General features: G+C 37.1%; 1 protein-coding gene across 1 annotated transcript in view; it reads left to right on the plus strand.

The window, feature by feature from the left end:
* Positions 1-27,222, plus strand: part of ANKRD50 (ankyrin repeat domain 50) — a 49,301-nt gene that overhangs the window by 12,262 nt on the left and 9,817 nt on the right. The window contains 1 exon segment of the mRNA XM_030564194.1: positions 12,838-13,067. Within this exon segment, the coding sequence (XP_030420054.1) occupies positions 12,838-13,067 (230 nt within the window).

Below are 27,222 nucleotides of genomic sequence, written 5' to 3' on the forward strand. Positions count from 1 at the left end.
ATTTTAATAGACATTAATGTTTAGTCTTTCATCCACCTAGTGCAATCTTAATTCTTCCAGCTTTTCCTGTGAAGTATTTCACAAGCCTAACAGCTCCTGCAGACTAGACTAGAACAGACTAGTATATATTTTAGTGTTTTGAAACCTCTTTCATGTAATCAATTTTTTCACGCTTAACTGGAAACATAAAAAACAAGCCTAGTATTCTTACAATGAATTTCTGTCTACTTGCTTTAAGATGGCCCTACTTAACTAGTTGTCTGGGTTTAATTTTTTTCCCCCACAGCCAGGATTTGTGGCAGCGTTTGAGTTACTTTTTTAATTAGTTGTCTGATAGGTGACTCAGTGTTCAAATTCTTTCTTTTTTTTAAACCACACAAAAGATTTGGAACAAGCCTCTGTGAACTAGCAGAAATTGAGTATGTCAACACACACTCCTAGAACTCGGACAGAAACTAACATTGAGAACGGGGGTTGTGATCTGTCAGGGGGTCTTGAGGTTATGTGAGGGGTCACAAGCTGTCAGCCTCTTCCCCCCACCCCCCAACCCATTTCACCTCCAGCATTTATATTGGTGTTAAATATAAATAAGTTTAATTTATAAGGAGGAATCACACTCGGAGACTTGCTGTGTAAAAGAGGTTACAGTACAAAAGTTTGAGAACCACTGATTTATTGCGGAAAGCAGAAGTGGAGCAATACTCTGAAGAGGACCTAGGTCTTGTCCTGGAATAGATGTTAATCCCTGGAATGGCCATGTATCAAGAAGACTGATAAATCTGCCATGTCCTGTGAGGTAGTAGTAGCTATTAATTCACTTTAAATTAATGACGCTATGTAACATCCATAAAGAGATTTCCTGCTTGAAGAATTTATTCTCTTTTTCCATTTGTCTTTTAGATTAAGAGGCCTAGAGAATGATGATAATTTACATATTTTTTAAATAAAAAGTTGGGGTGGTGATGGGGATGTTTGCATGGGAGGTGGCCTTTGAAGGTGGTATAAAAAGTGAGTTTTTAAAGAGGGTGGGATCCTATCACACTACACTAAGATAATTCATGGTATGGGTGGAATGGAAGAAGGCCTTAGGATGCTATCCTTTGCTTTCAAGGTGGGGCAGGCAGGATGTGATGAAATGACCAGAGAGAGCTGCTAGCATGTAGATGTGCCACACCTTGAAAGCAAGGACAGGAATCTGTTTACTTTAATATGTGATTTGATGGGCCCAATGGGGCCACTAGGTATTGTCAGAAAGGGGGAGGTTAACTGTGTTCTATGTATAGGTCAAGCAAGAAGATTTTGGCAGTTGCATTGTGGATGTACTAGAGGGAGAGCAAGAGAGGAAATAGTGGGGCCACACAGGAAGAGTTGCAGTCCAAAGATTGTTCTATTGATGTGTTCCTTGTACATCCCTTCCTTGTTTTATATTTTTGATATTTTATAATTGGTGATGAGCATGATATAAATACCTAGAAACCACATCCTTCTCCTGTGTAGCTTGACAAAGTGTCCCAGGAGACAGCAGGATAGGGTCTACTCATGAGTAAATCAGATGTCGTGTGCAGCTGGTGAAAGTTTGTATTCTCATCAAACTCAAAAAGATACTAGCTTTCACCTCCACTGCTATATAATTTTTAATCATAAGAAACTTAAAATGACTGGCATTTTAAACCCTGGGCAAGCAAGAAACTTTTTTTTTTTCCCCAGTGAATTGCCTTAAAATTGCAGGGGACATTATCTTAGGCATGAGGAGTGGCAATGGTGGTACAGGTATATTTCAGACTAGCTCTGTCCTTGGGCTAGTCAGTATCAGGTAAACTATTCAAACCATTTCATTAACCGATTGCATACCTAGCAGTATGCAGCAATTTTAAAATCAACTCCATTAGTAACAGTATCTTACTATGCTGCTACTTCCTGTTTGAGCCTTCTCTTCCACCCCTCACCCCACAAAAATGGAACTGTGATTTTCCAAAAATCATGAACTACAGAAAATTCTGTAACATCTGCATTAATTCGATTGACTAATCCCAAATATATTTTATGCTGACATTTTCCTGATTTATTTACTTTTTTCTTAAAACAAACAAAAAAAAGTCTCTGTCTTTGGTGCCAGAAGACACCCCATTTATAACTCATTTGTTCCTTTATATGATACCAGGTTAAAAAAATCAAGTGGTAGTACAATATAACAGCTATCAGTTACCCTATTCTATTACAGATAATGCTAAAAATGGATCTTACTAAATAAACTATAGAATAAATACCAAAGTTAAGTGTGCGGCGAGATAGTATCAGACATACATGGTGATGGTCTTACAAAATGTTTTTAAAATAAATGAGTGGACCATAGAGATACTATACAAGGATATATGGGAAATTAATAAAGCCTCACGTGAGGAACTATATCCCTTAGAAATAGAATGGAGAGAAAGATAAAATAACCACACAGACTGTATTAGAGCAAAGAGAGAATGGAATATACTTCCCAGCAGCTACGGGCTACTGAAATTTAAAGATTTAAAGCAGAGGTCGGCAACATCTGGCACATGACTCGCCAGGGTAAGCACCCTGGCGGGCCAGGACAGTTTTGTTTACCTGCCGTGTTGACAGCTGATCGCAGCTCCCATTGGCTGTGTTTCGCCCCAATGGGGAAGGCGGGAAGGCGCGGCCAGCACATCCTTCGCTTGGGCCACTTCCCATTGCCCCCATTGGCCAGTGGGAGCTGCGATTGGCCGAACCTGCTGATACAGTAGATAAACAAACTGGTCCGGCCTGCCAGGGTGCTTACCCTGGCAAACCGTGTGCAAGAGGTTACTGACCCCTGACTTAAAGCTATCGTTTTGACTCAGTAAATGAGGGAAAAAACACATGGTAATGCAACAAAAGAGGGAATATCCTACCCCAAGTATACAGCCAGTTACAAGATGAATTCCAGCAGAACTCTTTCATGTTAACCTAGTATTTGTGGAACTGGACTTCTCAAAAGCTTCATTTTATTGTCTAGCATGAACACTGAAAATCCTGGAAGATATGTAATTAGACATATGGTGGTGTACACGTAGGCTGCTGTACCAAGATGGTTCAAGAATCTCATGTCACATAGAAATAGTCTCCATAGCTCCCTATTGTATTTTTTCTCCTGAGATCAAATATATTGAAGAGACTAATCTAACATTAAACCAAGCTTGTTAACCTGCTGTACCATTACTGAGTCACTTTGTGCATATGCAGTGTGATATACATCTCTACCTCGATATAATGCTGTCCTCGGGAGCCAAAAAATCTTACTGCATTATAGGTGAAACTGCGTTATATCAAACTTGCTTTAATCCACCAGTGTGTGCAACCGTGCCCCCCCCACCCCACCCTGGAGTGCTGCTTTAGCACTTTATATCCAAATTCATGTTATATCGAGTAGCGTTATACTGAGGTGGAGGTGTAGTGCCTTTTATTACATGATTACAGAACAATCAGAAGTGTAATTACCTAGAATATAAACTCAGAATATATCTGTCGAGTCACATTGTCGAGTGTATTCTTCTAATAGTTCAGTGCCCCAGCTCCTCAGCCTCCCCTCTCCTTGCCTTTTCTGTGGTTAATATTTGCTTTGAAAGTCAATATTTATGATCATCTATGCAGAAGTCAGTCTCTGCTGATTGTCTGGGCAGTATATAAATTCAGTCTAGTCAGTTTTGTCACTTGCTTGTTATGTTCCACACGTTGGTAAAGTGTCCAGTCTAGAATGCATACAGTTGTGGGAACTTGGGTTCAGTTTAATGTTAGTATGTTCAACTAACGTTGGTCATTGAAGCCACTCTATTGACTGTGAATGAAGATTGATTCTGTATGGCTAAGGGAGCTGGCTAATTACTGCAGGTGAATAAAAAGACCAAGTTGTTTAATTTTGCAATGCATTGAGGGGAGGGATAGCTCAGTGGTTTGAGCATTGGCCTGCTAAACCTAGGGTTGTGAATTCAGTCCTTGAAGGGGCCACCAAGGGATCTGGGGCAAAATTAGTACTTGGTCCTGTTAGTGAAGGCGGGGGGCTGGACTCAATGAACTTTCACGGTCCTTTCCAGTTCTAGGAGATAGGATATCTCCATTAATTTATTTTATTATTTATTTATTTTGTTACCAAATTGGTATAAAACTAATTCTGCAGTTTTATACATTCTATTGTACATCAAAATGAGAGCAACTTCTTTTTAATAATACCTCATTCTTTTTATAGTGCCTTTTATCAATTTCAAAGTGTTTTCCAAAGAGGTTATTGTTGTTCCAGTTCCCATATTAGGAAACTGGGAGGAACACAGAACACAGTGACTGGCAACCAACCCATTAACTAGTTACAATCATATGATCTTTTAAAAATAACTAATTAAGTCCATGGAACAAAAATGCTCTGTTGTTCATGTTTACTTGATTGCTTTCTAATAAACATTAAAACATTCTTTTTAACTGTGAGGTTTTTCAAAAATCTAGTTAATCCTAATTACCCAGCATGAGAGATTCAAGGGGATATTTAGAAGCTAGTTGAAAACAACCAGGAAAGAAAAGGTAATGATCATTTAGTGTAAACTGTTTTAGTCATCTGATGTATAGATCTTAATTTGTGCCACAAAATCAGTGTCTCTGGAATATTTAGGAAAAAGGAGGGGCTGGAAATCAAAGTGACAGGTTACATAAAGTGATCATATTACACATCCAACATAAAGCAAACATGTCCTGCTTGTAGATATAAGAAATAAGCAACCTACTCCAGTCCTCTAATTGGCATGAAGAAAGAATTTTCAGCTACAGTTTGGTTACTATAGTTGTCTTCTTTTCCTACTTTTGTAAATATAATCTGGTCACTTGCAAAATACTCCCTATGGCCTTACCACTACAAGAAAGCATATATTCCCCTAAATTCTGCTTCCTGTGAGCTCTCCTAAATTTTATGCTATGCTTCTAGAAATCATCACTCAAAGTTATCTCAATCATTAATGGTGTTTTTGTTATGGCCTACAGGACAAGTGAGAATGGGGCCTCATTTTGTGAGGCACTGTACAGAAGAGCACTCCAGGCAGGCAAGGCATTTGCAGAGAAGCTAAATGAATTCTTTGCATCAGTCTTCACTGCAGAGGATGTGGGGGAGATATCCATACCTGAGCCATCCTTTTAAGTGGCAGATCTGAGGAACTGTCCCAGATTGAGGTGTCAGTAGAGGAGGATTTGAAACAAATGGATAAATCAAACAGTAATAAGTCACCAGGACAAAATGGTATTCAACCAAGTGTTCTGAAGGAACTCAGATACGATGTTGTAGAACTACAAACTCTGATTTGTGAATCAGCCTCTGTACTAGATGAGTGGAGCATACTAATTTAATGCCAATTTTTTTTAAAAGGCTCCGTAAATCTAACTTCAACATCAGGCAAATTAGGTGAAACCATAGTGAAGAAGAGAATGATCCAGACACATAGATGAACACAACGTGTTTGGGGAAGAATCAACACAGCTTTTAAAAAAGGAAATCATGCTTCACCAATCTATTAGAGTTCTTTGAAAGGGTCAACAAGCACATGGGAAAGGTAATCCAATGGAAATAGTGTACCTGGATTTTCAGAAAACCTTTCAGAGTGTCTGACACTAAAGGCTTGAAAGCAAAGTAAGCAGTCAGAAGCTAAGAGGGAGGGTCCTCTCGTGGATCAGTAACTAGTTAAAAGATGGTAGGAATAAATGGTCAGTGGAGAGAGGTAAACAGTGGGGTTTCAAAAGGATCTGTACTGGGACCAGTGCTCTTCAACATATTCGTAAATGATCTGGAAAAGTGGGTAAACAGTGAGGTGGCAAAATTTGCAGATGATACAAAATTACTCAAGAAGTCCAAAGATGACTGGGAAAAACTACAGGAGGATCTCACAAAACTGGGTCTCTGGGCAGGAAAACGGCAGATGAAATTCAGTGTTAAGTGAAAAGTAATGCATATTGCAAACCATGCCAACTCTATATACAAAATGATGGATTCTAGATTAGCTGTTACCTCTCAAGAAAGTGATCTTGGAGTCATCATGGATAGTTTTCTGAAAACATCTGTTCAATATGCAGCATCAGTCAAAAAAGCTAATAAAATGTTATGAACCATTAGGAAAGGGATAGATAATAAGACCAAAAATATCATAATGCTGCTATATGAATCCATGGCATGCCCATACCTTGAAGACTGGGCAACCAGTACTGCACAATCTCAAAAAGGATATATGGGAAAAAGTAATATATGGGGAAAAAGTACAGAAACGGATAACAAAATTGATGAGGGGTATGGAATAGCTTTCCTATGAAGAGAGATTAAAAGGACTGGGCCACTTCATCTTACAAAAAAAGATGAGTAAAGTCTATAAAATCATCAAGGGTGTGGAAAAAGTGAACTGGGAAGTGTTGTTTATCCCTTCACATAACTCAGGAACAAGGAAGGGGTCACCCAGTGCAATAGGCAGCAGTTTAAAACAAACATGAGGAATTACTTCTTCAAACACACAGTGAAACTGTGGACCTTGTTTCCAGGGGATGTTGTGAAGTCCAAAAGTATAACTAGGTTCAAAAAAGAATTAGATAAATTCCCGGAGTACAGGTCCATCAGGGGCTATTAGGCAAGATGGTCAGGGATGCAACCTCATGCTTTGAGTGTCCCTAAACCTCTGACTGCCAGAAGCTGAGATTGGATGACAGGGGATGGATCTCTTAATAATTGCCCTGTTCTGTTCATTCCCTCTGAAGCATCTGGCACTGTTGGAAGACAGGATACTTGACTAGGTGACCCATTGATTTGACCCAGTATGACCATTCCTGTGTTCTTATGTATTGTGCTTTCCTTCAGGCTAACTGGATATTTGGCATATCTCTGAATAAGTTAAATATTGTCATTTAACTTATTTGTAGTTTTTGCCTACAGCAGATGTAGCAGTGGGATTTTACCAGTGCAAAAACAAAATAATTGCTGAGAGAAACCTCCAAAGCCACAATTATAACCATAGCTAAAATAAATGCATACGGAGAGATTTCCCGCTCAGTGGCCTACAGTCCACAAGAAATTACAAACCTTGCTTTGTTTTATAGCTATATTGCATGTATGTTGAGGGGGTTGTATACCAGCAGCCAAACACAAAGTTTTGCTTTGTAACTTTAGCTGGTATGTGCTTAGTGATTTTTGGGGCCTAGATCCACTAAGGGAATTTAAGCCTAGCATTACAATAGCCAAGTTTAGGCACCTTACTGCCTAGTGGAATCCTTAGTCCTAAATTAGCTTCCTCAGATATGAAAAGTGTTTGACACCTAAGAGTGGGATTCACAGAAGCCAGCAAGCTGAGCAGAGGAGAATCTAAGTGAGCCAGTAGGAAATGATGAGGAAAGTCAAAAGTTGCTGAGTGCCTAACCCTGCACAAGATTCCCAGCTGTGAACTCTCCCAGTGTTTAGGTACCTAACCCAAATCCACTGTTCCATGTTGTATAAATAATTAAATACTCATTGGACTAGGGAAAGTGAGACTACCCTAACTACTGGCTATAGAGTCATTCACCTAGAATGTGGGAGACCCAAATTCAAGTCCCTGTTCCGATGAATATTAATTATTTGTACAAAGTGCAACAGGACAGATTGAGAGAGACCCACCGCAGAATACCTTATAACTAGGTTTGGTGGGATTAGATTTTTATCTAAATGTTGATATCATTGCACACATACAAACTGATCGAAAAATATTTCCATAGATGATGATCAAAATTTACAAATAGCAAAGAAAGAAAAATGCTACTTGAGAACTTATAGTTTGAATTAAAGATACTTATTTTGTATATTTTGACCTGTGATGTTGAAAATGTGTTTCAAAAAGTTAAAAAACTTTGTCATCATTGAATCTCAGAATTTGCTGTCGTTAAATAATATTGTCTGATCCTCCATAATTCTGTGCAACTAAGAAAATGTTAATAGATTATATATAAAAATGGGGGGGGGACTTAAAAGCAGATATCTGACATTATTTTAATAATTAATAAATGAAACTCTGCCAGGTGTAGTAAGATGAGGCCCTGAAATATAAACTCTTGTGTCAGAGGCCTAGTCTGAGGCCTGAAGCCTGAACCAAAGTACTTCCAGGCATTGTTAAGCAAAAGCTGGGCTGTGAGCCAGAGGCAGGCCTCACTCACAGAAGTTGGCAAGAAGAGGGTTGTTAGAAGAAGGTGTGTTCACACATATAAGTCCTAACAAGAGGAACTTGTGCCAAGATGGCACCTGGACAGCCCAGTACAAGGACACTCCATAGACATAACAAGGAACAGGCAGGTGCATCTTAAAGACAGGACAGCATGGTGGATAAATCTGTTTGTCTGGAACAACATGATCAAAGGGGAGACAGCACCCTAGTGAGCCAAGGGGCTGTACCTCAGTAGGGATGAGTAATCTGTCCTCTAACTATAAAAGTAGGACCTGGAGTGCACATCTTTGCCCATCCTAGAGGGCAGTGGAGTGTCCTGCCACTGACTGAGCTGTGTCCATTGCCGGGGGCACATATTCATAGCATGTCCTGTAGAGTCTATAGGAAACTATTACTATGCTTCATTTGACAATAAACCTGGCTTGGGTTCCTTCATATCTTACTAGAGTCTGTGGTCTTTGGGGGTTCTCTCGGGGTTTGCTGTGTCAGCTACCTGCACAGAGCCGGAGCAGCACATAGAGGGAACACGCACGCAGCCGACTGCTATCATCATCGAACAAGAGCAGAGCACCACACCAGTAGCTACTGACAACACCAGGCTTACCTATAACCCAGTTGTTTAGACACTTTCTTGAGAGGTAGAAGACAGACACAAATGGATTTGAACCCTACGTCCTTGGTGAGGTCTCTAACCACTGGGATTAAAGTTTTTTGGTGGTTCAGGTTCTGTAGTTTCCCCGTCAGAGTGTTGCTTTTTTAAGAATTCTGAAAGCATGCTCCACACCTCATCCCTCTCAGATTTTGGAAGGCACTTCAGATTCTTAAACCTTGGGTTGAGTGCTGTTAGCTATCTTTAGAAATCTCACATTGGTACCTTCTTTGCATATTGTCAAATCTGCAGTGAAATGTTTTTAAAATAAACAACACGTGCTGCATCATCATCCGAGATTACTATAACATGAAATATATGGCAGAATGTGGGTAAAAAAGAGCAGAGGACATACAATTCTCCCCCAAGGAGTTCAGTCACCAATTTCATTAACAATTTTTTTTTAATGAGCGTCGTCATCATGGAAGCATGTCCTCTGGAATGGTGGCCAAAGCATGAAGGAGCATGTGAGTGTCCAGCATATTTGGCACGTAAATACCTTGCAATGCCAGCTACAAAAGTGCCATGCAAATGCCTGTTCTCGCTTTCTGGTGACATTGTAAATAAGAAAAGGGCAGCATTATCTCCTGTAAATGTAAGCAAACTTGTTTGTCTTAGCAATTGTCTGAACAAGAAGTAGAACTGAGTGGACTTGTAGGCTTTGAACTTTTCCATTGTTTTGGTTTTGAGTGCAGTTATCTAACAAAAAAATCTACATTTGTAAATTGCACTTTCACGATAGAGATTACATTACAGTACTTGTATGAGGTGAATTGAAAAATACTATTATCATTTTTACAATGAAAATATTTGTAATAATAATATACACTTGGATTTCAATTACAACACAGAATACAATCTATATTAAAATGTAGAAAAACATCCAAAATATGTAATAAATTTCAATTGTATTCTATTAACAGTGCGATTAAAACTGTGATTAATTTTTTTGAGTTAATCACATATGTTAACTGCGATTAATCAACAGCCCTAATAATTATATATATTTGCACACTAGATTTTGAGAAGTTTGTATTAATTCTGCATTGAATTAATGAATTTTCAATATGCACTTATTTTTTTTCAAACGCGTAAGTTATATAGAAGTGAAAATGAATAGTTTCTGAAATCTGAGTATTGCATTCACGAATGTTCTCTGAAAATTCAGCCACCATCTTACAGCACCTCTGTGTTGAAAGTGTGTGTGTATGAGTGAAATGTCTAGGGATTATATTTTTCCACTGCCAAAACTCTTCTTAGGTCGCTTTTGTACAATTATACATTTTCTTTCTTCCAGACATATTACTGTGTCTGCGTTGACCTGAAACAAGAAGGGATGAAGAATCACAATTCATTCCTCTTGAAAACAGAATAAATTGTTAAAGCCTGTTTTTCAGGCATCTTTTCACTGTGAATAGCTGTCTGATTGAAGAATCTGTTGCATAGGCCTGAGGTCATCAAACTGATAGAACAGGAGGTTAGCAAGTGGTTTGTAAACTCATTTGAAAAGAGAGGGTAATAAATGGTTCCTTTACTACTTACTCTTCTCCTGCTGTGCTCCTTTAACTTTGGAGGACTGGTTGTATCTCATACTGTAATGCATCACTTTTTTTTCTGGTGAAATTTAAATTAGGTTAAGATTCAGAAATAAAATAATGTTTATCGAACAAAATAAGTGAAGACTTCCCCCCAAACATGAAACTTGATAATTCTATTTAGTTGTGTTCACAATAAATGAATATTAAAATGGAAACCACAATAAACCCAGATACACTTCATACTGTGTCTTGAAAAGATCACTTGCATTTTTTTTTAATGTAGCTTGGCATTAGAAGGGGTTTTTTTTATCACTTAAAAATTGGAGCTATCACTATCAATTAATTTTAAATATGGCACATTACTTTGAAATGTAAAATTAACTTCACACAGAGAACTACATGAAAAGAAAATTTGTTTTGATAGAAAAAGATCCAGTGATTGATTCATCCATCAATGAAACATACATAAATAACTGACAGGGGAGAGGCAGTAGAATATGTGTAGCTGTCTTCTTTCTCCGGGGGTGTGGCATCCCTTAAAGCAATAATTTTCATCTTCTAGCTACTTTCATTTTCTTTTCTGTAAATTGGTGGCTGTTTAATGCTTCCAACATATTCAAAAGTTATTTATTTGGAAGTAACATTTGGGTAACTAACTGCTTCTGAAAGGGCAGCTGAGTTTTGGAGGATAGGAAGGGTTAAATAAATTGTTCCACATAGTTGCTGGGAATCTGAAAAAAGGTAGGAGAGAATTAAAAGTTAATTTAATGTTAAATGCACTGAAAGTATGAGAGAAAAAGGTGTGTACTGTATAATCTTGTACTTCTTGCTTTTCCTTAGGAGTATTTTTGGTAGTGCAGTGCACTATCACACATTGAAATCTGGAGGAAAGTGCTACCACACTGTGCAGGAACTGATGCTTCTTTCACAGCCTCTCTTTTTACTCTTTTTCTCATCCCTCTCCTCTCCCAGCCATACTTTACCAAGAGGAAAACCACTTCAGTACTACCAAGGGAGAACCTTCACATCTGAAAAGAGGGCAGTATTTCCCCATTAGTAGGCTAGAGTTTGCTATACTTTAATTTGACCACGTGGCAACTAATCATAAAATTTTAGTTAAAATGTTTAAAAGTTAAATTCATTTAGTAAAACAAATTTAAAGGTCTGCCTTTTTAAAACTGGACTTATAATAGTAATGACTTATTTACCTTGGGGATGTACCAAAAGAGCTAACCTGCAAAAATATGTAAATATCTAATTGATCTCAGTACTTACATGATCCTATCCCATCACAGAGCTATCTCAGCATCCTATTCAGATTTTTTTCACTGTAAAACTGAATTGTCAAAAGACTTCTGGGTAAAATTTTCAAAAGCAGTTTAGGCACTTCAGTGCTAAAGTTCTGTTGATAATCAATGGATCTGAAGCTCCTATATCATTCAGGTGATTTGGAAATTTTTACCCTATTTTTTTTTGATGTACAATGGAAGTGCTGAATAAATAGTTACATTCTAGCAATTGTGAAGTATAGTTTGTGTACTATTGACTATAAACAAATACACATAAATGCAAGGTTAGACTGTGTTTTAAAGTGAAGGTATACTTTTTTTTAATAATGCTACTCAGTATGAGAACAATGTTAAATACATTTAAATCAGATTGCCGTAGATGTTTTTAGAGTATTTATTATTTACAATATATTTAGGCTTGAATGCTACAGTTGGATCCACTAATGTGGACCCTTGCACACTCAAGGATCATTGTTGTGAATTCAGTTGCACAACCTTGGGATCTTTGCCACTTGAGTAGGAATGAAAAAACTACAGTTTCATTATCCCAAGGAATTGCACCACCAAAATGACTATAGCACCCCTGGGTTAAATTATTTTTAGCCTTGACAGCATGAAATACAAATATAGAATCAGGGTTCTTTATAAAACTAAACTTTTTGTAAAGTATATAACACTGACAACTTTGAAGACTCAGGTATGCTTTTTTTTTCTTATTTGAGACTTTTCACCATCATCACTAACTAGTAGTTTGTGATAAATAGTACTTAATGTTAATTGATACACAATGTTAGTGAACTTTATAAACTTTGAACAGAAAACACATAGTTTGTAAGCTAAAATTCTTGTAAGGGTTCTTGAAGAATATATATGCTTTTCATAAAATTGTAATTTACTGATGTTGCCAGAAAACTAGGACGGCTTAGTCAAGATGAACATCACTAATTGATCAGATTACTTTTATTTAATAAAAACCTTAGTTTACCTCAGCATATTCTCTATTAAAAGTGACCATCTAAAATGCTTTCCTCAGATAGTTTTAAAAATGGTAGTGTACTTTTAAAAGGTTGTCACTTTGACATGAATGACTATTATAGTAACTGGTGTGTTGCCCAATATATTTAGAATATTGATTTTTTTTTTTGTTTGTTTAATAATTCTTACAGGTGCATTCTGCTTCCTCTTTTGGGGATGAAGCCCCCCCAGCAGAGCCTCTTTCTGCTTGTAGATTCGATTGATGAGGGTTGTAATGTTGCAGAAGGTGAACAGACTTCTACAGGCATATCAGGAACTATTGCAGAGCTTTTAGCTGATCACTACGAGTTCTTCCCTCCATGGTTGCTCCTCCTCTGCTCTGCTCGCAAGCAGAGTAAAACCGTTACAAAAATGTTTACAGGTGAGTACAAGCAATTGTGAATTATTAGCTACCTATGCGCTGTAACAAACATAATTTTACAGGAACCTTACTGATGGTTGAAAGTGCAAAGTGTACATTTTAATTGCTCTAAATTTGTTGCCAAAGAGTTAAAAACCTTGACAATCCTAAACATATATTCCTGTTGTGGGGTTTTCTATAGTGCTGATCACTAGTTAATATGTAGTAAATGGTAAATTAGATCTGCCAGGTAAGGTTGGCACAGAGCTTTCTTTCATCTTTTTCTGGTCTTAAAAAGCTATGTCATGATTTTGCAAGTGTGACATGTATAGTATATGTCCCCCCCTCATATACCTTCCCCTACACACACAGACTTCAAGAGTCTCAGAGATTTTTTTCATCTAACATCAAGATGTCATGTTATTTGAGAAAGCAGGAGCTAAACTGTGCAAGCTAAGTGCATGGGTTTAACTGAATGCAGAATTAGGTCTTGGGAGTGTATTTTTGGCAAAGGTTATACAGTAAAGAATCTCCTACAACTTGTTCATCCAGTCCTTGCTGTGTCATAAGACCCTTTCATCAGTGTGATGCTATTGTTACTGGGAGTTTCTTGAAGTTTAATAAAGAGAAGCACCAAGACTTGATTCCAGGCCTGCGTATAAAGCCTGTGTGTGTTTAAGGCAACAATTGGAATGAAAATGTGATTATGGAATATAGCCCCAAATCTCTGATAACGTTACTAGTTTTCGCAGTAGCCAAGGGACAATGTGATAACTGCATTTTGAAATCAAGTACTGTATTAATCAGTGGCAGACATGAAAATGGTATTTGGGAGAATATGAGAACTAAAATTAAGAGAAGCTTTGGGTGGCTTCTTAGAGTTTCTTTGGGTGTATGCATGGGAATAGTTTTTCAAACCATGGCTCCTTAGATATTTAGCCATTATCAAAAAAGCAGAGAAAAACTACCTTCAGAGCAATTTTATTTCCATTCTTTTGAATCACATCATGTTGCAGATTAGTCCTGAAAAATTGCTTTTCTGTTGTCTTCAGAGTATATTTCCAGATGGAGATCCTGACAAGAAAAATCAGCAGAACTAACATATAAGCTTTGAAATAAATTTCATTTGAATGAATTAGCTTCTCATTTCCTCAGAGGGTGGTTTGATGAATAACATAATAAGGAAGTTAGCTTGAAATGTTGCAACTCTATGTGAACCATTAAAATCTTTTCTTCTCTGGCATCTCTGGCTATTACATATAGCCAGAGAAAGTGAAACCCAACATAACTGAACACTTGAAATGAATCTGAGTATATTTGGAGAAGGTTGTATCTCCACCAGAGTAGAATATTATAACTCTTGGTAAATTGTCCAGTTTGTCAGTAGTTAGAGGATTTATCATACTCACTGCAGCACTCAGTGTTCATGTAGGGACTGGTGTGGGCAGGAGGGGGATGGTAGTAACAACTAGGTTGAATTTAGGGTCATAAAGAACTAATCCAGTTCCTCTTGTTTGTTACTCTAGTGTTGGATTATAGGCAGTTAAAGAATTTCGTTCCTTGATTTTTGTTTTCAGGATCTCGATTTAGTGCTAAATGAATGCTTATATCTTCCATCCTTTTACACTCCTCTTTTGTTATTAATGTAATGCCTTCCTAACTATTCTAGTCAGTCTGGTCCCAAGGAAAATGTTTCCCCTACTAATGAAGTGGAAGCCGTCTAAACTATACAGTTCCTTCTCCCCATAGAAGGTGGACCAATGTTTCACAAAACCAATGGATGTTGGAGATCTGTGCTCAAGCTTGATTTTCATACAGGTATAGCCAAACTGCCATTTATAGTTGTGTCCTGTGCATCTCTCCATTCCCTTAGACCAGCTGGCTCTTGAGAGGTGTCTTCCACAGTTGTCATGTTGAGGACATGCTATTGATTGGAAACTTCTAGCTGTGTGTCATTCCTCCTGGTTCTTCTTTCTCTGGTGGCCACTGCTTGCTCTTTTTTGTCCATCTCCATCCACGTAGAATGCTGCCATGATCTTTTGCCTCTGATGGTTACAAACTACCAGGACTCCTCTCTGTCTCACCAGTTCCATTTTTCCTTGAACCTGGTATACTGATATTTCCCAAACCTGGCTGTTTAGGAAGTCCTCAGCTTCTTTGATTCTCAGTAGCATCTTTGCTTGCCTCTCCAATCCAAGAAACTTTTTCTCCAGCACAACCACCAACTTGTACTTCATGAATAGGAAGTCCAAAAACCTACATAGAGAACAAATATTTTAATAGTAGGCTCTTCTTCAGGTGTTGAGAAGGGTACTCTGAGCATCACAACAAAATGCCAGCTGGAAAGATTGTTCAGCTGGGTGTACCTTGTTCCCAGATCTGAAAAAGATCTCTGTGTGGGTCAAAAGCTTGTCCTCACTCACTAACTGAAGTTGATCCAATAAAGATATTACCTCTCCCGTTTTGTCTCTCTGGGTTATTTAAACCCCGTTTTGTCTCTCATAGGTTATTTAAACTCTCTCACTCACCTTTTCTTCAGAATTTCATTCAATTCTTCTGAATTCGTGTATTCAATTCGTGTAATATTCTAACTGAGTATCTAGGAAACTGAAATGTCACATGATATATTTTAACTTTCTTACAGGCTCTCTGTCTTGGAAAACATTTTCTGAGATGTTTTTTCTAATTGTTGTAGCACAGATCAAACTCCCTGCTTACCTTTGTAGTCTGAATTTCTCATTTGTCTCAAAGAAATAACCTCACCAGGTTGCCATACCTGCTTCTATCTGTCTTTTGTCTGTTAAATTTTGTTTGCTAATTTGTTCAGTGCTCAGCTTAGTATGTTGTTTGAAATAAACAATTACCTAATGCTAATTTTTCCCCAATGGTATGATGTTTTAGAACTTTACAGAAGATATTGTTTGTCTTACTTAGTGTGCTTTAGTCTCTTGCAGCCTTCTCAACATTCAGGGGAAGTTGTTAACCTGTAGGTCACTCAGATAATTAAAAAAACAGTTTTGAAATTGAGTATTCCCTTGGACATTTTTCTTTCACCTGGTCTGTGTATTGTGAATGTGTGTTTGTGCATATAGGGAAAGACAAAGGTGAAACAAAAAACAATGGAACTAACCCATTTTTGATTTTGCAACATTTTGTACATTAGATTTATCCCTACATCACTTCACTAAAAATTTTATCCAATTGGCTATCCACAAAGTGTGCATGCAAACACTCTTATGCTGAATATATGTCCAGGTTGTGTGCTTAAACCCCAACTTGTGCATGGTCATAGTAGTATTTACATGTTTAAATTGGAAATATAGTTTCATGAGCAAGCACATTTGAAGTTTTTGACCTTAGTCTCCAACTACTAGTATTTCTGTTCTTATTTTGTTTCACAATTCTCCTACCCATGTACATGTTCTGTTCTACTCTACCTCAGAGGTAGCCCCAAGTGAGGGAGAATTAGGCCTTAGGCTATTTTATCTACCTTCAGATCTACCAAGCTAGAGTGGTGGGTTTCAGATCCCTCTTGAGTAATAGGAAGCAGCACCAATGAGAATTGATGGAATTTAGAAATTTGAACAAAGGGTTCTATCTATCTTCAACCTCACAGTAGTGATAGATGATTAAGTGGTATTGGCAATGGACTGGGGAGGTTGTGGGTGGGGATATCATCAATAAGTGGACATGGTGAATCCACGGGGCTTGGGGACACCAAAAACTGGTGCGTAAAGGAGAGGCAGTAGATTGGTATATGGCTGTTCTGGCTCAAAAAATTTCTGGAGAAGATGCGTTTGGGTTGGGGACATGGGAAGTGAGGAGTGAGCAAGTGTGTGGGCAAGGGGCCATAAGGATGCAGATGTTGGACATGAGTGGAACTTTGAGAGGCATAAATGTGTGGAAGTAGCTATGCTGAGTCATATGGGGCAAGGGAAATTGAGGGAAAGTGGACTGAAGTAGAGGCTTGAGAAGTGAAAAAGAATATGGGACCTTGGAAGAGAGGGAGCATTAGCAGATCCACATAACTGACCTGCCGTCACAGTGACTCCCTTCCATGGGGAGCCAATGTCAGTTCACTGATTGGAAAAGTCAGGGAAGAGGCAATGTTCCCCTGCCTCCTTCTCTTGTGCATGCCACCAGTAGCTTTCCTCACATGGCTGCTCCCCCTTCTCATATACTCAACATTCTGCTTTTTCCCATTCATTCTCCCCACTCCCATAATGCTCATCACCTCTCATGTGCACCTCCCCTATAGTCTAATTATAAATATCTAAATACTGAGCAAGTGAATGGCAGAAGTCTTTTCCCTATACTTGCTAGGAGTTGTTAGGAATTTTTCGCATTCCTTTATAGATTCTGTAGAATGTTTTTAGGTATTTCTAATGTGCTCAGTGCATAGACCATGAAAGGCTAAACATATTTTTTTTGTGTTTACTTTCCAAAGCAAAAAAAGCACTTCATCTGATAAGTGCTAACATCATTTTAAAGGAAAAAATCCTCTAACTGATAAAAATATGGTGGTTGGCCTTCTAAGAATAAACTGCTTAGGGTTTATTAGGGTTTATAAATGTGGCATTTGGCAAGTAATTAATCCATGATATCTATATAAGATTCCAGGACTGTCACTGTATGTCACTCTGAAGTCTAAAATGTCTGAGTCAGTGAGAAGCAATGGAAAGCTTTTTTTTTGTTGTTGAGACTATCACCAGCTTCAATCATCACTTGGATTGGCAGTCTGTTACCATCCAATTTTTAAGTTTTAGCCATGTTTGGCCTTTTTTTACGTGTGACTTTATGAACCACACCTATGCAATACCATAGGTTTTCAGCTACTTAATAGACTTAATAGCTTTAGGTATTTTAAAACAAAGCAGTTTTATTTAAAGATACTTGGCATTGAGAAGCCGATACTTACCCATATTTAAAATTTAATTTTCATGACCTTTTACTTTGCCATTTAATTTTTTAATATTTCTGCTTACAAATAAGTTGCTAACTGTTGTTTCAAAGGGCCAGATTTTTAGGTATGTATTTACTCAATTTTTGTTTTTAGACTACAGGTAGAAAACAACTATCCCTATGTTTAGATCACAGTTGTGACAGTTGGAAGATAACTATAGCATAATTATTCATGTTTTACTAGATTAAACATTTTTTTTCCAGTATTGAGATCAACACTTTTTTAAAATACAAATTGGCTTTTTGTTAACATTATTTGTTAGATAACAAACACATATTATATTCAGAATAGTGTAATGGTTTTCAGACCTTTCTGAGTTAGCAGACAAAGGAAGAATAACTTATTGTCATGGAGAGCAATTATATGAATTCAAAGAAATGTGGACCCTGTTTCTATACGTATATTGTTGAAATGGCTCAAATAATGACAGTCTTCTGTTCCCTCTCCTCCATCTCTCCCAAACTCCAGTACCATTGCGGTTCTGGGTTTTATAAATTAGAATACATAAAATCATTTAGAAATTATAAGAAAGCTTGGAATTTTAGAAAACTGACTCAAGGAGAAATCTTTGGCTAGAGTTAAGAACAATAAGAACAAGTTTTTTAAATACATTAGGACCAAAAAGAATCCTTACCATGGTATTGGTCCATAACTAGATAGAAATGGTAGAATTATCAATAATAATGCATAAGAGGCAGAAGAGTTTAATAAATATGTCTGTTCTGTATTTGAGGGTGAAGGAACAGATGATGTATTCATATGATCTGATGATAATGAAACACTTTTTTCCATCCCAGGATGTTAAACAGCAGCTACTAAAGTTAGACATTTTAAAATCAGCTGCTGCAAATAACTTGAATTCAGAAGTGTCAAAGAAGTTAGCCAAGAAGTTCTCTAGAGCTTTGATTTTGATTTTCAGTAACTTATGGAACACTAGGGAGGTTTCACAGCTAATGTTGTACTAATATTTTAAAAGGTAAATGAGATGACCCAGGTAGTAATAAGCCTGTTAGTCTGATATCGATCCAGGGTGAGATAATGGAATGGCTGATACAAGACTCAATTAATAAAGAAATAAAGGAGTATTATATAATTATTATTGCCTATTAACATGGGTTTATGGAAAATAGATTATGCCTAACTTTATTTCTTTGAGATTATAAATTTGGTTGATAATGGTAATGGTGTTGATGTAATAGACTTCTGTATGGCATTTGACTCGGTACCACTTAATAGTTTGCTTAAAGAATGAAAACGATACAAAATTGACATGACACACAGTTAATTAAACATTGGCTGATAATTCTGAATATAATTGGGGAATCATCACTGAGCAAGTATTTCTAGCTGGGTCTTGCATGGATTGTTTCTTGGCCCTATACTGTTTAATATTTTTATTAATGACCTAAAAGAGAACATAAAATCATTACTGATAAAGTTTGCAGATGAGACAAAAATTGGGGGAATGGTAAATAATACTGAGGACAGTTCACTGATACATAGTGATCTGGATCACTTGGTAACCTGAGCACAAGCAATCAATAATATGTTTTAATTCAGCCAAGTATAAAGTTTTACATCTAGAAAAAAAATAATGTAAGCCAATTTACAGACTCACTTGGGAAGCAGTGATACTGAAAAAGATTTGGGGGTCATTGTGGTTAATTAGCTGACTATGAGCTCTTAGTGCAACACTGTGGCCAAAAAGGCCAGTGCAATCCTTGGATGCATAAGCAGGGGAATCTCAAGTAGGTGTAAGAGATTTTTAACATCTGTATGTGGCGCTGGTGTAACTGCTCCTGGAATACTGTGTCTAGTTCTGGTGTCCACAATTCAGGAAGGTTAGTGATACATTGGAGAGGTTTCAGAGAAAAGATGCAAGAAAGAGTAGAAGATTGGAAAGCATGTTTTATAGCTAGGGTCATGGGAATAATTATTTTTATTTTTTAGAAAATTCACAACAGTGTAAATGGCAAAGTATTAAATTTCATGGAATTTGAATGGAATTAATTTTACAAGTAATGTTACTAACATGAAAGATCCAAGCAACATAGGCCTCCCAAGATGACTCCTAGGGAAAAAAGAAACCTAAAAAGCTTGATTTATTTGGCAGGAAGATCTGTTCCTCAGCTGGTCTCCAGATGCGTATTTACTATTACTGGGCAATATTCTTAAACGACAGAGATTTGAACTGGGCAAGATGTTGCCATGCATTGAGAAGCTTCCATTAGATCAGAGGGAGGAGCTAAGATCCTTGGTATCTAAGGCGCAGTTAGTGGCCCAAACATCTCTGCAGGCTTCTCTTTCTAAAACAAATCTGAATCCACCCCTTCCTTTCCACCGCTGTGGTTCATGCAAAGTTTCTGCCTCCTCTGGAATACTGCAAGATTGTTTGCTCTTTAGTTTATCCAGAATTTGGTTCAGATGTTTGGGTCATGATTAAAAAATTCTGAAGTTTATCTGAACACCTTCTGGGCTAGAAATCTAGGGAGCATAGTCTTTCTAATACATTTTCTACTACTTCCTGGTTCTGGTTGGGTAGGATGTTGAGAATAGCCTGTCTTCCAGTATTTTAGTCCTTCCAGTTGTGATCCTGGCTAAAATTAGGAAATGAAAAGGTGCTTAACAATTAAGGAGAAATATGGTAAAAATTATCATCGGGTTTTACTGAATTTAAAAATTCCAACTTATTTCTGACTCTTAACTACTTTGTCTATCCTACTCCTAAATTCTACTAATAAAATCGATTGTCCCTTGTGGAGCTGAAATTTCCTCTTTCAGGCATCCACATCAAAAAGAAAATTGATAAAAGCAACTGAAAGCCCATGCTGTTGCATGGATGTAACTCCTAAATTCCTGTTTTTTGGGTGTTTTTTTAAAAAGCCTAAGAAGTAAAAAAATTAGATGGTAACAGGCCATGAATCTCAATGGTGGTTGAACCTGGTGCTGTTCTAAACAAAAAGCTCTCAGTCATGCTTGTAGCAGTTTTTATTGCTTCACACTTATTCAACAGGCGTTGTAGGCTTCTGAGTGATGTTTGGGGTTATGTTTGCTGATTGTGTTATGTGGGTGGTTGTGTTGACTGGTGCCTGGGTTGTGCTGTAGTGGGAGAGTTGTGTGGATTTGTACAGGTGAGCAAATGATGGGTAGGTGCTGCAGTGAGGTGCTCTATGTGTTTGAGTTATTGTGTTGTGTGCATTGTTTTGAAGAACTGTGGCAGTTGAGTCAAGTAATTCTCCATCTGTGCAGACTTCCTCATACAACGAATAAAACTGTAGCATGCAAAATTAGCTATAGAATAAGTGTGGCAATTGCTCTGCTATCATGATGGTCTAGGACTCATCATGGGCATAGATGCTTGCTGTCTCCTTGCTGTCTCACTGGTGTAAGTTATAAAATCAAAATGGGTGTAAACAGAAAAGTTGGATGGTAACAGACCACTAATCCCACTAATGACTGAAGATGGTGATATTATGAATAAAAAGAGCCCTCATCTATGCTTCCATCGCATGATACTGACTCTGCAGATAGTATAGGCTTTAGAATGACACCCAATATTACTATCTTATTATATAGATATCAAGAGAAATTCCTTAATGAGAAGGAAATCTGTTATCCTACAGTTCGTATTAGAGGTTAAAGAAGTACTTTTTAAATAGTTTTCATGTTATAGAAAAGGCTTCACAAGTAGTGGATTTCACTGTGTGAAATTATACAGTTTGATTAGAAGACGTCTTTTGTCTCATATCTGTATAATTGTGAAGTTTTCGTACTCTTATACTAAAATTTTTAAACTTTTACTTTTAGGTTTGGAGGCTAAAATTGGGGACAGTGCCCGCCAGTGGGTAGATTTTTAATTAGCTTTTTGATGTTCCCCTCCTCTTCTTGCACTTCTCTGATTAACATTGCACAGGTTGATCTCATGGAATATAATATATTAACTAACATGAAGTTCTGTATGCATTTGTAAAAACTCCCTAATATTATTTTATGCAAGCAATTAATAGTTCTTACAGGTTGGGGGAGGTAAGATGTTCTAAAGAGCCTGTGTTCTCCTTATGAAGTTTTAAGGAATAAATAAATATTTATGCAGTGATGCAGGGTTATGAAAGCAACAGAATTCAAAGTTGAGGCTGCTCTAACTCATTGTCATATTTTGATATTGCAGGTGTGTCTGGAAAGAGTGTGATGGAATGTACAGTGTGCTGCACATGGTTAGGGAAAAAAAGTGAAATGCGTTTTTTCAGTTTTCAGGTGGATGATTTTCTATGAATCACACAGCTCCTTATGAGGAGGTTATGCATAAAAGTTCATATAAATCCCTAACTGAAATCCTTTTTAGATCAGCAGTGTAAATTATTCATAGCTAAAATATTGTATTTCTCTTTCATCATAAATATTTAAAATGCTTTCAGTTAAGTGAAAGAAATATATATGCGTGTGTGTGTGTGCATATATATATATATAGAGAGAGAGAGATACATGAACACACATATATGTTTAGTTTAAATTTGTATTTAATAAAATGATTAAGATAAATATTTGAGAGGATAAAATAGGGTATTTAACACAATTTGTTCAGAACATATATTCGTTGTACTAAGGTTCAAAAGGGGTCCTTTTACTCTTAAAGTATCTCTATAGCAAAGATCCCTTTTTATTTTATTTTTTTAATGACCCAAGACCTCAGTTGGATGCCAAGAATTAAATTTGTAACTGAACTGTTTAGAGAGCTGCCAGGGAACTTACTAAATCAGGGAAATCCATATTAGACAGAAAATTATGTGTTGTAAGAAAAATCTGAACAATGCAAAAGCAGGGTCGTGGGACCGTAAGTTGTGTCTGCTGCTCTCCTGTTTTGCTGAGCTCAAGAAGGTAATGGAAGTGTATCTGAAACAAAATGAGCTTTTTCATAATGTTTTAATGCTTTTCATCCATGACAGCCTAATGAAAGTGGCTTATTGTGTCAGATGTGGTTGGAAAGCAAGTTTGTAGGATTTTTGTTTAGACACGTAAAATGTCTTCCTTTTAGATAAATGTTTAGAAAATATCACAACTTTGTTTAATTTAGTCCTTCAGTCTGAGCTAGCAATGTAAATTTTAGAATCTCAATTCTTGTAATTCTAATTTTTTGTGTATAAAGCTTATTACAAAGGGAAATGGAGAGCATTTAGTTTGAGACAAGACTAGAAGAGCTCAGCAAAAAGAATGCTGAGAGTGGATGTGATTGTGCTTTATAAAGACATTTGAGAGAGGTAAATACCAGGGCAAGGAGGGGTGGAAGAGCTACTTAAATTAAAGCTTACTGTTGGCACAGGAAACAAATGGATATAAATTGGCTGTGAGCAAATTCATGATGGAAGTGACAAGAAATTGTCTGACGATCAGAGGAGTCAGGTTCTGAAACAGCCTCCCAGTAGAAGTTGTGGGACAAGCAACATAATTAGTTTTCAGAGAGCTGAACAAATTATGAATGGGATTGTATGATGGAGTGGCTCATGATGATAGTGGTCCCTTCTGCTTTATGTCTTGTGTTACAAAAAGCTCATACTTCAAAGCTTCAGCTGGTCGCCTGTAGGGATCAAGAAGGGATTTCCTCTTCTTCCCCCTCACCCCCGCATGTATTCTGGTGGGTTTTATTTTCTTTTTCCTCTGAAGCATCAGAGATGCCCATGGCTGGAGATGGGACACTGGATGGGGTGGGTCAGTGCTCTGAGGTGGCTCCAAGTGTGTTCTCTCAGTTGGATGGCTCTTGCTTTCATGCTGAGGTCTAACTGATTTCCATATGTAGGGTTGGGAAGGAATTCTCCCACAAGTCAAATTGGCTGTGACTATAGGATTTTTTCACCTTCCTCTGCATCATGGAGTGCTAGTCACTTGCTGGGATTATCTGGGCATATTTAATTTAATCGTTTTGCTGCCATTGCAGGAGACTCTGGCACTGGTTGCACCCCTGTCCTTCCTGTTCTCTGCCTGTGACATATAATAGACTAGTTTCCTGTTGGCTGTAATACTTTGGCCTAATTTTAGTTGTTAGTTTTAGTGTGTGGGTGCTGGTGTCCTGTGATGTTAGGACGTCAGACTAGATGATCTGGTGGTTTCTCCTGGCTTTGAACTCTAACTTTTTTCAGTTATTTTTCAGAATGGCATTTATACATGATAAAGAGGATGTCATAGTCTGAGTTTCAATTTAAAATACCTATATGTCTATGGAAGTATGGGGTTAAGATCCTGACAGAGACAGCTCAGTCCATCATCCTTTCAAGGCCATTAATTTAAGTATTCTGCTGTCTGCTTTCATATGACACCTTAAAAAAATGGGGTGGAAGTTGGAGGATCCTTTCTGCTGTTTTTTTTGGAGGTGAAAGATATTGTGGGTCCTTTATCAAGGTTTTCGTCTGATTACTTGAGCCAGAATATCTGTCCATCACTATAGCACTGTGATGATGCATGCTGTGTGCTGGCTTGCTGCCACCCTCCACTCTAGAAATAGCTGCATCTCATGTCAGTGTGTGTAGTTAGGTCCAGTCCTAAGCTCCAAAAGGAATGAAACTGGATCCCTAAGCTAGACTACATTTTTCTTCAGCAATATTAACAGACTTGTTCACTAAAATCTAGTCAGTATTATTTATGCAGCCCCAATGAAGGTAATTGGGGTTGCATAGGTACCACAGAGGGCCTAATATGGGATGCAGAAACTTTAGTGAGGCTGTTTTGAAAAGGAGAGAATCCATCTTAAGTCTTAGAATCCAGGTTGAATTTGCAGCTAGAACAAAATTTGTCAACTGAGTATTTAGATCTGGAAGTCATGTTAAACACAAACATAGATCCAAACAATGCCATTTTTAATTGTATTACTTCAGACTATTAGCTCTGTGGAATAATGGTCAAAACTGGATTGAACTGGTTACCACAGGATTGCTTCTCCCCCAAGACAATTTGTGGTTTGATGACCACTTTTGGTTTCCAAAAAAAAGTTTTTAAGGCAGATTAGCTGACTCTATAAAATGTGTGCATGTTGTTATTGTGGATGGATGAGGTTACTGTCCCTCACTGGAATAGTGAGGTACAATTGTGGCCTAAACTATTTTTTATTTTTTACTCAGCAACTTAAATTGCTGTTTCTGTGACTTTTAGAGTTCTGTACTTCCAGAAAAGTGGTATGCAAGCATTTGTTATGTTTTATTGTTAGAAAAAAACGATCTGTGGCAAATACAAAACTTGGCACTGTCAAGACTGATGTTTCAAATGACAGAGACCAGTTGTGTGCTACATGTAACTGAATTTTTTTATACACTACTTTCTATGTCTGCTATGTTCTGGGAATCAGCAGCCTACTAAAACTTCCAAGAGTACAGTTTTAACACATTTCCAAGTATAGCATTCTTGTATGTATAATGATTTCCCTTCTTCCTCTTAAGAACAGAGAAGAAAACAAAGGGACGACATGACATTGAGGAAACCTGGTTTGTTGTACTACTGAAAAAGTTGGAAATTGATCTACATTACAACCTTCATTTGCAGAATCATATACTGTACAATTTACAGGATTAAAAAGATAGTTAAATATATCTCTGACAGTGTTCACTTTCAATATTTTGAAGGCTGTTAAAGGAGATTAAGGTGATCACACTACCAGCAGTAAATTGTATTTATTTTTAACTTGGAAATTCTCCATCATTATGCATTTGTTGTTAACCATAATTTCCTCTAATGTGAGTGAATTATCTTTTTCTACAGTATATAACTGTAACGTTATTCCAAATTGAAATAGCTGCATTAATTTCAAACAAGAATTGAGTAAAATATTAAAATGATATGCTTAATTCTTTCTGAAATGTACAGTGTATTCAACTCTCAGCGTTAGAATATATTAAAATTTTAATTTTCAGAGGGCAATACTAGTAATTATAATTGTTCTTACCTGCCTGGATAATTTAAGATTCAGATTAATCATCCTTTTTATAGAGGTTTTTAGTACTTCTGTTGAAATTTTATTTTTGCTAGATACAGAAATCAGTCAGCAGTTTAAAGAACAAGGTTATTTAGGTAATACAAAATAGTGGGGAAGTACTGAAATCTTCACCCCAGTTTTTAGTAATTTTTAAAAAGGCAAACAGCTTACTATGTTTTAAATGAGGAAGATAAATAAGTAATAATATTGTTATTGTGTTAGGTACTTTTTTAGATCCTACTTGTACTTTTACACTTACACACAGGTCATCATGTCAGATCCCTGGGCCTGCAAAGATTTAAACACAGGAATAGTCATAGCTTCATAGAGTTTTTAAGGCCTCATCTGACCTGCTGTATATCAGAGACCATTAAATTTCACCCAGTATGAGCTCAGTAATTTGTTTTTGACTAAACTATATCTTCCAAAAAGACATCATCTTGATCTGAAGATATCAAAAGGTGGGGAATCCCATAGTAGTTTGTTTCAATGGTTATCGCTATCACTGTTTTAAAAAAAAAATAAAAAAATTAAAAGACCTGATTTCTAATTGAAATTTGTTTGGCTTCAGTTTACTGCCATTGATTCTTGTCATGCCTTCATCCACTAGATTAAAGAGCCCTTTAGAACTTGGTACTTTCGGACTGTAATTGAGTCACTCTCATTCTTCTTTTGATTAATTAAACAGATTTAAGTCTCTCATGGAAAGTCTATATTACAGTGCTATATTGGCACAGCTGTAGTGCATGTGGTGAAGATGCATAATTACTCCACCTCTACGAGAGGCGGAAGCTATGTCGGTAGGAGATGCTCTCCTGCCAACATAGCAGTGGTGTGAACAGTGCTTAGGATAATGTAACTTGTATTGCTCAAGGGATATCTTTTTCACATGTATTTTCTTTGAATGAGCCCAAGTTACCAAGTGATTCAATCACTCTGTATGACTGACATCATTACTTACCAATCCACCAGTCTGTCATCTGCAAATTTTATCAACACTGATGTTAGATTTACGTGCAGATCATTGATGAAAATATTGAATAGGATTGGGCTTAGTATTGATCCCTGTAGAACCCCACTAGAAACACTTCATTTGATGATGATTCCCCATTGACGACAATTTTTTGATATCTGTCAAATGGCTAGTTTTTAATCTATTTCACATGTGCTCTGTCAGTACTCCAGAGTACTTATTTTATTTTAATCATAATGTTTTGTGTGGTGCTAAATCAAAAATGTATGCATATTATACCTACGCA

The sequence above is a fragment of the Gopherus evgoodei genome, chromosome 5 (genome assembly GCF_007399415.2).
Source record: "Gopherus evgoodei ecotype Sinaloan lineage chromosome 5, rGopEvg1_v1.p, whole genome shotgun sequence".
Classification (NCBI taxonomy): Eukaryota; Metazoa; Chordata; order Testudines; family Testudinidae; genus Gopherus; species Gopherus evgoodei.